Source organism: Salvia splendens, chromosome 1 (genome assembly GCF_004379255.2).
Source record: "Salvia splendens isolate huo1 chromosome 1, SspV2, whole genome shotgun sequence".
In the NCBI taxonomy this organism is placed as follows: domain Eukaryota; kingdom Viridiplantae; phylum Streptophyta; class Magnoliopsida; order Lamiales; family Lamiaceae; genus Salvia; species Salvia splendens.
The window spans coordinates 44,459,776-44,471,178 of NC_056032.1; the positions used below are offsets into that span (position 1 = coordinate 44,459,776).

An 11,403-nucleotide genomic window follows, 5' to 3' on the forward strand; every position below is an offset into this window, starting at 1 on the left:
AAATTGGGCTCAGACCAGACTTAATTTATGTACACAATGGAACAACAAAAAAAAAGGTGAGGGTAACAAATAAGGACTGGATGCCATTCCAAGTAGTAAAATTTCACAATAAAGCAGGTCCATGCATCCAACTGCAACACAGCTACTAAAACCATTCATCAAAAAGCAGCATCAGCTTCTATAGCTATCAGCAACAATCGATCTACAACGGGTACCTCACAGCTACAGCCACAATCTCATGTGCTGTAACAGAGTAACCGATATCAGCACAAAGTGAGGTAACGTTCCCAACCAATGAATCAAAATCTCCAAAGCACAAAATTGAAAGAGCAAAATAATGTGAATAACCTAGCAAGTTCACATCTTACCATCGTCGAGAAGTCTTACAATGTTATCAGCAAAATCAAATTCCACAAAGAAGTGATGATGTTAGAGGTTATACTGGGAAGTCAAATGTGATTATAGAATAACAAGCATATATACCTATTGTCCTCACAGATAATGACATGCTCAGAGAGCTGTACACAAACCTTATATCATCATCACCAGCAAGAAATCATAACAATCAACAGCAATGTAAAAGCAGCATCGACACCTACGGCATCATCTAAAAACAGCATTGATAACTGCTGCATCATCTTGCCAATCAGCAACTACCTCACGTTCACAAACTATAGAAGGCAAATAAAGACTTCATATGAGTGAGATGTTCAATGGCACACATTCATATTAGGAAAAAGAAATCTACCAAATAGAGCTCAATCCACCTAAGAAAGATAATAGAGTTTAGACTGATACCAAACCATTAGTCTGGAGCAGAATTTAACATAAAACAACAAAACAATTCTAGTACAACGCATAGGTATTCAAACTGATGAAAGATCTTCCAGAAAAGCATTGATAGCAACCACCATATGATGATAGGTCAAATTACTCAAGAAAGCAGATGCTGCCAATCCATTATTCCTGGAGAAAAGACAAAATAAATGATCAGTACCGAGAAGAATAACTTGCCACGTGCAGGATACAAGGTAGGGAGAATACTAACATCAGCCTCATCATGTGGAGACGGGCTTCGAGAATCACGACGGCCACGAGGAGAGAGACTCTTAGGGGGGCTGGCAGATCGTTCGATTTTGGCATTACGAACAGCAGGACTTCCTTCCCTAGATAGAGGTGATTTGTTTGGGGAAGGGGTTCGCCGAGGACTGGGACTTCGACGAACAGGAGATGCACTACCATATTTACCGGAAAAAAATATTAAGAAATTGTGTAAAACAGCAAAAAGCATTGTCACACATGCTATTGCTAATAGTATTTAAAAGAGTACCTTCCATAAGAACGACTTCTTCTACGTCTCTCACCATCATCAAATTTTCCTCTACCACGTTCTCTGCGATAACCAGGACTTACACTACGGCTTCGACTCCGGGATCGGCTCCTGCTTCGATAGCGAGACTCCCTGTGCCTGCCACGATGAGACTCGCGCTCACTTCTTCCTCTGCCACTTTGGCTGCTCCTCCTGTAATCCCGATCCCTGTCATCACCCCTGAACATAAAATTTAATTTATTCACTAACGACTTTCATTAGCTAAAAATCATAACATATGGAAAAAGGCAGCCACCCGAAAAAGATTAGGAAGGAAATATAATGTGACTTTAGCCAAGGTAAGATAACCAATTTTAGAATAAAGTTTGGCACGTCAGAGAACAAATGGAGACAGACCTAAGAACAACCAAAAATGTGAAATCATGATCTGTTAATAATATCAAAAAGGAGTAAAAAAGCAATATATGTATTTAAATAACACTGAAACATGCTTACACCCAAGTGACACATGACACAAATACTGAAATTGAAAAAGGCAACATGTATAGTTATAAAAGCAGAGATACCTTGGACGAGGACTGCGGCTTCTTGACCTGCCACTAGACTTATAAACAGGTTCCTCAATTCTACCTTTATCACTGATCAAACCACAAACATCCATCAGATTTTGGTTTCCGCATACGAATCTATACATCATTTGAATAAATGAAACTTAAAATCATGTAATCAGCAGAAGAGAAAAATGTGTTCATACAAGAAGTCAAACAAAACCCAGACCATGAACTTGTAGTTCTAAACAAAGGAAAGGTTCAGTATTGAAAACGTACATTCGTTCAGCATTAGGGCCATATTTAGCAAATTGAACCATTATTTCTCTCCCATCAACAACTCTTCCTGCAAGAAACAAAATATTGACTCAATATTACGTAGAAGTGGAGTATCACTAACGCAAACTATTTTCCATTTTGTCCATAACTCACCATCTAGCTTCTCAACAGCCTTTTGAGCCTCATCTTGATACTTATATCGCACAAATGCAAAACCCCTGGAGTCCCCAGTTCTGGTTTCAAAAAAAAAGAGTGAATAATATAATTTCTGAAAATATACTTCAAGAAAACATATTGTAAAAGCTCAATGGTTGCTCTAACCAGATTTAAGAACACACCAGAAATTGCACAATTGAAATGTAACTTTTAGCTATTCAGCACCGCATATTAAAACGGAATTCAAAACAAAAACACTCCCAAATTCAAAACCCTCTAAAATAAACATAACATATTCTTTTTCTATCACACCAAACAGACCCCCTAAAATTACCTCCGGTCTCGAGGAATGAACACGTCGACCACCTTGCCGTACTTATCAAATAGGGGGAACAAGTCATCAGCTGAAGTGCCTGAATAATCCAAAAATAGGAAAAAAAATCAACGAAACAAAATTAGTAACAAAAACCAAACTAAAGCGAAGTAAAACAGAGAAGGTGCGGTAGAGTGAGTACGAAAAGTGATGTTGAGGACTAGGAGAGAGAATGTGTCTCTGATATCCGGTGGCCCAGATCTCCCGAAGTGCGACATTTCTTCGATCGGCAAAGAAGATAGAAGAATTAGGGTTTGTAATTTGGAGCCTTTTTCTTTTTTCTTTCGTCTGTTTTTTAGAGAATTTTTGACCCTTTTGTACTCTTCTTTGTTTTTGTAGAATTCGCTATATCATTTATTCGCTATATCAATTCTTGACGAGGTATGTTTAGACCATTTTACCCCTATGTATTAATCATGTTTATGTTTGTAATTGGAGCGTTTTTCTTTTTTCTTTCCTCTGTTTTTTAGGGAAATTTTGGTACTTTTCTAATCTTCTTTTTTTTAATGATAGAATTCGCTATACCATTTATTGATGTGGTATGTTCATACCATTTTGCGACTCTGTATTAACCATGTTTATGTTTGTAATTTGGAGCCTTTTTCTTTTTTCTTTCGTCTGTTTTTGAGGGAAATTTTGAAAATTTTCTACTCTTCTTTTTTTATGATATAATTCGCTATATCATTTGTTGATGTGGTATGTTCAGACCATTTTGCGCCTCTGTATTAACCATGTTTATGTTTGTAATTTGGAGCCTTTTTCTTTTTTCTTTCGTCTGTTTTTGAGGGAAATTTTGGAAATTTTCTACTCTTCTTTTTTTATGATAGAATTCGCTATATCATTTCTTGATGTGGTATGTTCAGACCATTTTGCGTCTCTGTATTAACCATGTTTATGTTTGTAATTTGGAGCCTTTTTCTTTTTTCTTTCGTCTGTTTTTGAGGGAAATTTTGAAAATTTTCTACTCTTCTTTTTTTATGATAGAATTCGCTATATCATTTCTTGATGTGGTATGTTCAGACCATTTTGCGCCTCTGTATTAACCATGTTTATGTTTGTAATTTGGAGCCTTTTTCTTTTTTCTTTCGTCTGTTTTTGAGGGAAATTTTGGAAATTTTCTACTCTTCTTTTTTTATGATAGAATTCGCTATATCATTTCTTGATGTGGTATGTTCAGACCATTTTGCGGCTCTGTATTAACCATGTTTATGTTTGTAATTTGGAGCCTTTTCTTTTTTCTTTCGTCTGTTTTTTAGGGAAATTTTGGAAATTTTCTACTCTTCATTTTTTATGATAGAATTCGCTATATCATTTCTTGATGTGGTATGTTCAGACCATTTTGCGCCTCTGTATTAACCATGTTTATGTTTGTAATTTAGAGCCTTTTTCTTTTTTCTTTCGTCTGTTTTTGAGGGAAATTTTGGCCCTTTTCTACTCTTCTTTTTTTGCGATAGAATTCGCTATATCATTTCTTGATGTGGTGTGTTCAGACCATTTTGCCCCTCTGTATTAACCATGTTTATGTTTGTAATTTGGAGCCTTTTTCTTTTTTCTTTCGCCTGTTTTTTAGGGAAATTTTGGCCCTTTTCTACTGTTTTTTTTTGTGATAGAATTCGATATATCATTTCTTGATGTGGTATGTTCAGACCATTTTGCCCTCTGTATTAACCATGTTTATCTCCATTGCTTATAAACCACAAATTATTCACATTTATTGTTTTTCTTTATTAGTGTAATCACGTTAGTTGTAATATTAGGAAAAATATAAATTTTCATTAATAAAAACTAAAATTGAATAATTTTTAAATTGAAAATTGCAGGATTAATAAAATATAAAATTTCAAAAAAAAAAACATATAATCTCATTTTGCATCAAATTCAGTAAATAAACTGTTTGTGTTGCTTGCTCTGCTACTCACTAAACCCACACAATTCTCTAGTCATGGCGTGGCCCTGTAATATAAGAGTTCACAGGCAAAATTAGAATTTAAATATCCTTTATTTTATTGACCCATCTGTGTTTAATTGGAATATGTTTTTGCAGTAAATGCACAATGCCATATTATAACTGATCTGTATCATTTGATAATATTTATTATTATTTTCCCTTATTTGTTTGTTTATATACTTTGAAAGTGAGTTGCTATATTCAAATATGTGTGAGCAATAAACATTATTTAAATTTATGTGATTAACATTAAAAATATGATAGTATTATGTATGAGACAATCACATTAAAAATATGATAGTATTATGAGACAATTCAAAAGAGTAGTAGTAGTATATAGATTAAGCAAGAAAAAAGGAAGTCGCATAAAAGTAGAAACACTAATTCAACAAACGCATACTCCCTCCGTCCCACATAATTTGATCCAGTTTTCCATTTTGAGTCGTCCCACATAATTTGACTCATTTCACTTTTACCATTTTTGGTAGTAGACCCCACATTCCACTAACTCATTCATACTCACATTTAATTATAAAACTAATATATAAAAGTGGAACCCACATTCCACTAACTTTTTCAACTCACTTTTCATTATATTTCTTAAAACCCGTGCCCGGTCAAAGTGTCCCAAATTATGTGAGACGGAGGGAGTAGTATTTTACAACCCTGGAGTGTTCAATAACTATTCCCACGTTACGTTTAGGGTTGGCGATGAGCGAGTTTCCTTTGGGTTTGGTTTAGAAATAACATACAAAAGAGGGTTTTGAAAGGTTGCAAACATGTAGCTTAAATCGACGTCGTTTTTAATTCTCAATTTGACCTTCCTAGTCTGGCTGAGCTCGATCACGCAAAACAACAAACAATCACACTGCTTTTGGTTGTGATTTAGAATGTGATGAATCTCTTCTATTAAAGCAGCACGAGATATTCCTCCTGACGGAATCAACAAAAGCTCTTCATCTCCACCTATGTAATCACTCCCGTTCCACTCGCCACCGTGGTTTATGATCATACAACTACGATTCATCTGCAAATAATTAAATAATTATATCCATTTCTATTCTAAAGAAAACGTATATAATAGGAGTAATAATACTTTTAACATGCTCTAACAATTTACTACATTTCACCAATGCACATACTACTTTAAAATTGACCAATTCACCAAAAATGAGTCCACAAAGAACACAACTCAGGAACACAAGGGATCCACATCCACATAAATTGTTCGAATTCCAAATTTATTTTTCTTGTATATAAACTGAACTAGAACGAAATCACAATCACAAGAATTAGTAACTGAAAATTGAAAAATGTTATTGTTTATAAATTAAAGAGGAGACTTGCCTTGGCCAGAATTGATTTATCCAAAGCTGCCATCTTCTGGTGGAAGAGAAGGGTAGATTCAATTTTATAAGATGAAAAAAGTTGTTGAGAAAGAAATGTGTGGTTGTTGTTGATTTAACTTTGGTATATTTAATTATAAATAAGGTGGAAAAAACAGTGCAGAAAGAAATATGTGGTGGATGATTTCACTTTCGAAGATGTAATTTTTAATAAGATGAAAAAAGATATGTGTTAAAATTTATAGCTCATCTATCTATATAAGTGTGGATAACTATCCCTTTAGGAGGCTTATTAAGGGGTGAGAGGCTTATTTCTTATATGGTATCAGAGCGGGCCCAAGTCGATGATGAATTATATCACTTTATCTCTTTATCTCTTCTTTTGCCTATCCACGTGATGGAAGTCCGATGTGTCATTCCGGATGATGGATTATATCTCTTTATCTCTTCTCTTGCCTACCCACGTGATGGAAGTCCGATGTGTAACTCCGGCCCACACGTGAGGGGCGTGTTAAAATTCATAATTTCTGTCCCACATCGATTTGGTAAAGATCCTAGCTCATCTATATAAGTGTGGATAACCCTCCCCCTTATGAGGCATTTTAAGATGTGAGTGGCCCATTTCTTATAATATGTACGTGACGGTTGATTTGATATATGACATCGACTTTTTATCTCTTCAAAATAAAGTAAGTAAAAGATAAAGTAAAAGATAGTTTTGCAAATGAAACATTTTTCTTTTTCTATATTTGTTTCTCGTTTAAACCGACAATGAAGGATTTTTATGAAAATAAATTTCTAATACAAGTGCTTGTACATTTGACGACAACTTAAAATGAAAGAAAAGTGGGTTCGGCCCACGTCTATACTCTTTGGCAAGAGCATGGATGCAGATATTATAAAAAAAGTTTCATCCTGGACATATAGTTTCATCCTGAAAATTTGTGACCACAAATATTATCAAAAAAGTTATGTGAATAAAAATTGAAAAAAAAAATATTATGTGAAACTATCAAAAAAGTTATATGAATAAAAAAATTAGTATAATATTCACCCACCGTGGGGATCGAAAATTTGATGTTGTTGAATCTTAATTTAATGTTGCTAGACATATAGTCCATCTTTTAAATTTGTGACCATACTATCAGTTTATCACAAATGTTATGCAAAAAAAATTGGGAAAAAATATTAGTAATGCATAGAAATAGAAAAAATAATATTCACCCACCGTGGGGCTCAACCCACGACCACAAGGTTAAGAGCCTTATGCTCTCCTGACTGAGCTAGACGAGCTATGCTAGCTATTTTCTGCATTATACATATACATCTTGTAGGTATAAAAGTTGTAAATCCGTAACTTGTAAATGAATAAACACTCCATCCTCCCACTAAATGAGGAGATGATCTTCTACTCGAATACTCCTCGTCACAATAAAATAAAATAATGTTAAATAATCTCACCATCACTTACATGTTTATAATATTATTTTATTTTGTTGTGAGTGTTGTAGTATGAATGAAGCAGGATTGTTGGAGTATGAGATCCTCTTCGAACTAAATGTTGTCACGTTTGCCTTTTCGATCTGTCCACAAAATATTATCCACTTGCTTTTTCCAATTTTGGTAAATATGTCTCACTTTCCACTAACTTATTACACTCACATCTATTATAAAACTAATATATAAACATGAGACTCATATTCCATTAACCTTTTCAATATCCATTTCTTCATAATTTCATAAAATCCGTGTCAAATCAAATGTGGACAACATTTGATGATCGGACGGAGTATATTTTCAGAAATCAGTCAACATAGCCCGTCTAGTTAAGTTGGGCACGGTGGGCGAATATTAGTAGTATTTTTTTAGCACACTAATTTACAAATTAAAATATGAAAAATATAACTATTTCTTTCCATGGGGGACTATTACATGTTTTTCTTTTCTATTTTTAAACACATAAATTTTTTTAATTAAATTATTTTCCCCATCACTTTGGTATCACACTAGTTTTCAAACTCAATCTGTGCTTCCCTTCCCTGATTAAAGTGAAAACAACAATCCAACTGAAGAGTGTTTCAAATTACCATTTCACAATTTAAAAAAATGCATCAAATTGCAGTAACATCAAGAAAAAAGGTAACCATTTCACAATGTTAAACTTTGCTAAAACTAGACTTTTTCCTCAATTTTCTCCTCCTCATATCTCTCCTAACTTCTTCAACACCCCACCATTTATAAGACTCAGCATAAACCATACTCAAAAGAGTATGATTTGCAGCATTCTCTGGCTCCATCTCCACCAGCATATTCCCTACCTTTTCTGCCACATCCAGTCTCCCATAAACCCTACAAGCAGACACCAAGCTACTCAACATCCCGGGGCTCGGCTCCATCGGCATCCGACACACCACATCATAAGCCTCCTCAACCTCCCCTGCCCTCCCAAGAAGGTCCATGTAGCACCCATAGTGCTCCAACCCCATAAACACTTCCCCATTGTCCAACGCCCGTTCAAACACCGCCCGCCCCTCCTCCACAAGGCCGCCATGGCTGCACGCGGACAGCACTGCCAGATAAGCAACCCCGTCCACCTTCACTCCTTCGTCACTCTGCATCTCATCAAAGAGCTGCAGAGCCTCCCCTGCATAGCCGTACATCCCATACGCGCTGATCACAGAGCTCCACGAAACGCAATCTCTAGTCGCCATGTGATTGAATACGCGCACGCAGTCTCCAAGGCTGCCACACTTGGAATACATGCTGATAAGGGCGTTCTGTACGAATAGATCATTTCCCAAACCCGACTTCAAGGCGTAGCCGTGGATGCCACTGGCATTGGGTAGAGATAGCAAGCTAACACACGATGAAATCACGGCCAAGATGGTGGCGTTATTCGGGAGAATCCCATTAGCCAGCATCCGGTTGAAGAGCACGATGCCTTCTCTAGCAGCAGCCTTGCTTTTAGAATATCCTGCGATCATAGTACTCCACGCCACGACCTCCTTCTCCACAGACCTCTCGAATACAAGCCTTGCGATCCTCAGCCCTCCCCGGCATTCACAGTACATGTGCAAGAGCGCTGCTGACAACCGAACATCCAAATCATAGCCACGCCGCGCAGCAAAGCCATGAACCTCCTTCCCGTGTGTGATCGAGCCTAGCGCAGCGCAAGCTGGTAAGACGCTAACCAAAGTCACCCTGTTCGGCCTCACACCACCACGCTGCATTGCTCGTACACAATCAAACGCCCGACCATAATCCTGAAACTCGATGCATCCAGTGATCATTGCTGTCCACGACACCTGATTCTTCTCCAAGATCCCACCAAAAACACGAAACGCCATCTCCGGATCGCCAAACCGCCAGTAGAAATCCACCAGAGCTGTCGCCACAAACATCGAAAAATCCATCATCTCATCAACGGTGAAAAGCGCATGTATCGCTCTCCCCAATCCCCAGCTCCCGTTCCTAGCACACGCCGCGATAAATCCCGCAGCCAGCTCCGGCTTCAGCGCTAAACCAAGCCCGTACATCTCCTTAACCATGCTGAGTGATTTAGAGAAGTTCCCATTTTGTGTATAGCAGTTGATCATGGAGTTCCAAGAAATGGCGTCTCTTTCAGGCATTTCGTCGAACAGCTTCTCCGCGTGGTCCATGTCGGAGAATTTGGCGTACATGGATAGCAGCGAGTTCGATACGGTGGAATCTGAAGTGAAGCCTAGTTTGAAGGCGTTGCAGTGGAGCTGGCGGCCGAGGATGCGGGGGGATTGGGAATGGGCGCATGCTTTGGTGATGGAGGGGACGAGGAAGGCGGTGTCTGTGGTTAATTGGGAAGGGTGGAGATGTCGGGCGTAGAAGGTGAGGGCTTCCTCGTATGATTTTTGGGAGATAAGGGTCTTGATTTTGGCGTGGAGCTGCGATGTGGCGGAGGCAGATGTTGAAACGAAGCGATGATGCATTTAACGGTGTCTTTGCATTTCACGGTAGCTTCATGCGATTTCAACCGTCGGCGGCGGAGTTATTCAAATTCGGTTGCCCTTTACATTTTTTTAATTATTTAGGGGATACTTATTAATTAATTGAATATACTCTATTAGTTATTTACTATTTTATTAATAATTCTAATATTAAAAGTATGAATATAAATGTTGACATTGTTCCAAATTAGAAATAAAATATTTATGAAATGACATTACGTTTTTTCAATTAATACTTCAAATAGAGTGTGCTTCGTATTTATTTTAATGGCGAATTTTTCTTAATCTTTAAAATTGAAATTTTACCAAACTCGACTTGATCCAAAAATCTGAAATTTGGAAAAATATAAACCTGAGCCAGAAAATAGTTCTACAAAATTTGAATTTGTAAAATATAAAAAATTTAATAACAAAATTGAAATAGAGTATTTTAAATTATTACATGGCCTATATAGAGTGTTTGCTTAGAATATTTGTATAAAAAATTATTTAACATAATATTTAAATAAAATTTACTACTATATAGATTTGGCTTTCAACTTTTTATATGTTTAAAAAATTATCTAATTCAAACTAAAAATCTGAATTCGAAAGAAAATGAAATTTAATCGAAAATTAGAAAAAAATCTACCTGAATTTAATATTTCGATTTCATTCGGATTTAGCACTAAAATTTATGGCTCGCTCTCTCGAGCTGACTGCATCACTTCTACTTCAATGGCGACGGTGGTGAAGAATCCATTCATTAACTTGATCAAGGGTGGCGGTTGGAAGTTTGCAACAGAAAAGTCAGTTGCAACGATTAGAAAAGAGCGGTTGCAAAATGCAGTCACTTGAAACTGATCTTGAATCTTTCTATAAGTATTGCTACAAGCCGCATAGATCAGCGAGAGAGAACAACTTCATCAGAGAGAATACAAATTGCAATCTGTGCTATGTGCTCTCAAAACCAGGTCGTGTTTCGAGTGAGATTGAGGGAGAGAAAATGAGTGTTCATAGTTCCCGTTTGTATTCGATATGAGAGTGTTCTTCTTTATTGTATCTATAGTTGATCATAAATGAATTCCTTCTCATTCTGTCAGTGGACGTAGGCTTACGCCGAACCACTTATATCTTCGTGTTCTTGAATCGTTTTCATCTCAATTTGTGAGTTACAAATTCTTGTATGATCTTACTCCAATCAAGGTTCTAAGAAACGGCGCCATAAGTGGGAATCGGAGTTTCCAAGAACGAAAGGCGCATGATCATGGCTACAACAAGAAATGAGATAAAGAAATTCAATTCGGAAGACGCGAAGATTTTCTGACAAAGGAACAGAGGAGATGCTGCAAATAGCGTCACAGAATGCGAAGGTGATGACGTTCTGCCGGGGAGGAAGGCGTGGATGTGAGGCACGTGTGCCGGTTGATCATACAATCTTCGCTAACATGGAGCCTGGCGATA

At 36.9% G+C, this 11,403-nt stretch overlaps 3 protein-coding genes across 3 annotated transcripts; all 3 read right to left on the reverse strand.

Annotated features, from left to right (window-relative positions):
* Positions 1-676: 676 nt before the first annotated feature.
* LOC121754627 (serine/arginine-rich splicing factor SC35-like) lies at positions 677-3,006 on the reverse strand. The gene is made up of 8 exons (XM_042149955.1): positions 2,829-3,006; positions 2,648-2,726; positions 2,311-2,390; positions 2,158-2,224; positions 1,897-1,968; positions 1,331-1,549; positions 1,049-1,235; positions 677-966 (listed from the first exon to the last, which is right to left on the reverse strand). Exons 1-8 carry the CDS (start codon positions 2,902-2,904, stop codon positions 961-963), a joined length of 786 nt encoding a protein of 261 aa, XP_042005889.1. The 5' UTR covers positions 2,905-3,006; the 3' UTR covers positions 677-960.
* Positions 3,007-5,206: 2,200 nt separating this feature from the next.
* Positions 5,207-6,113, reverse strand: LOC121804025. The gene is made up of 2 exons (XM_042203579.1): positions 5,982-6,113; positions 5,207-5,661 (listed from the first exon to the last, which is right to left on the reverse strand). The coding sequence occupies exons 1-2, from the start codon at positions 6,012-6,014 to the stop codon at positions 5,317-5,319; spliced, it is 378 nt and encodes a 125-aa protein (XP_042059513.1). The 5' UTR covers positions 6,015-6,113; the 3' UTR covers positions 5,207-5,316.
* Positions 6,114-8,036: 1,923 nt separating this feature from the next.
* On the reverse strand, positions 8,037-10,009 carry LOC121801478 (pentatricopeptide repeat-containing protein At4g31070, mitochondrial-like). The gene has a single exon (XM_042200980.1). It carries the CDS (start codon positions 9,940-9,942, stop codon positions 8,137-8,139), a length of 1,806 nt encoding a protein of 601 aa, XP_042056914.1. The 5' UTR covers positions 9,943-10,009; the 3' UTR covers positions 8,037-8,136.
* Positions 10,010-11,403: the final 1,394 nt, after the last annotated feature.

Coding starts and splice junctions, on each gene's coding strand:
- LOC121754627 (XM_042149955.1), bottom strand. CDS start 2,904: ATGTCGCACTTCGGGAGATCTGGGCCACCGGATATCAGAGACACATTC. Junction 2,727..2,828: donor AGTCCTCAACATCACTTTTC/GTACTCACTCTA, acceptor TGGATTATTCAG/GCACTTCAGCTGATGACTTG. Junction 2,391..2,647: donor TTCATTCCTCGAGACCGGAG/GTAATTTTAGGG, acceptor TTTTGAAACCAG/AACTGGGGACTCCAGGGGTT.
- LOC121804025 (XM_042203579.1), bottom strand. CDS start 6,014: ATGGCAGCTTTGGATAAATCAATTCTGGCCAAG. Junction 5,662..5,981: donor ATAAATCAATTCTGGCCAAG/GCAAGTCTCCTC, acceptor AATTATTTGCAG/ATGAATCGTAGTTGTATGAT.
- LOC121801478 (XM_042200980.1), bottom strand. CDS start 9,942: ATGCATCATCGCTTCGTTTCAACATCTGCCTCCGCCACATCGCAGCTC.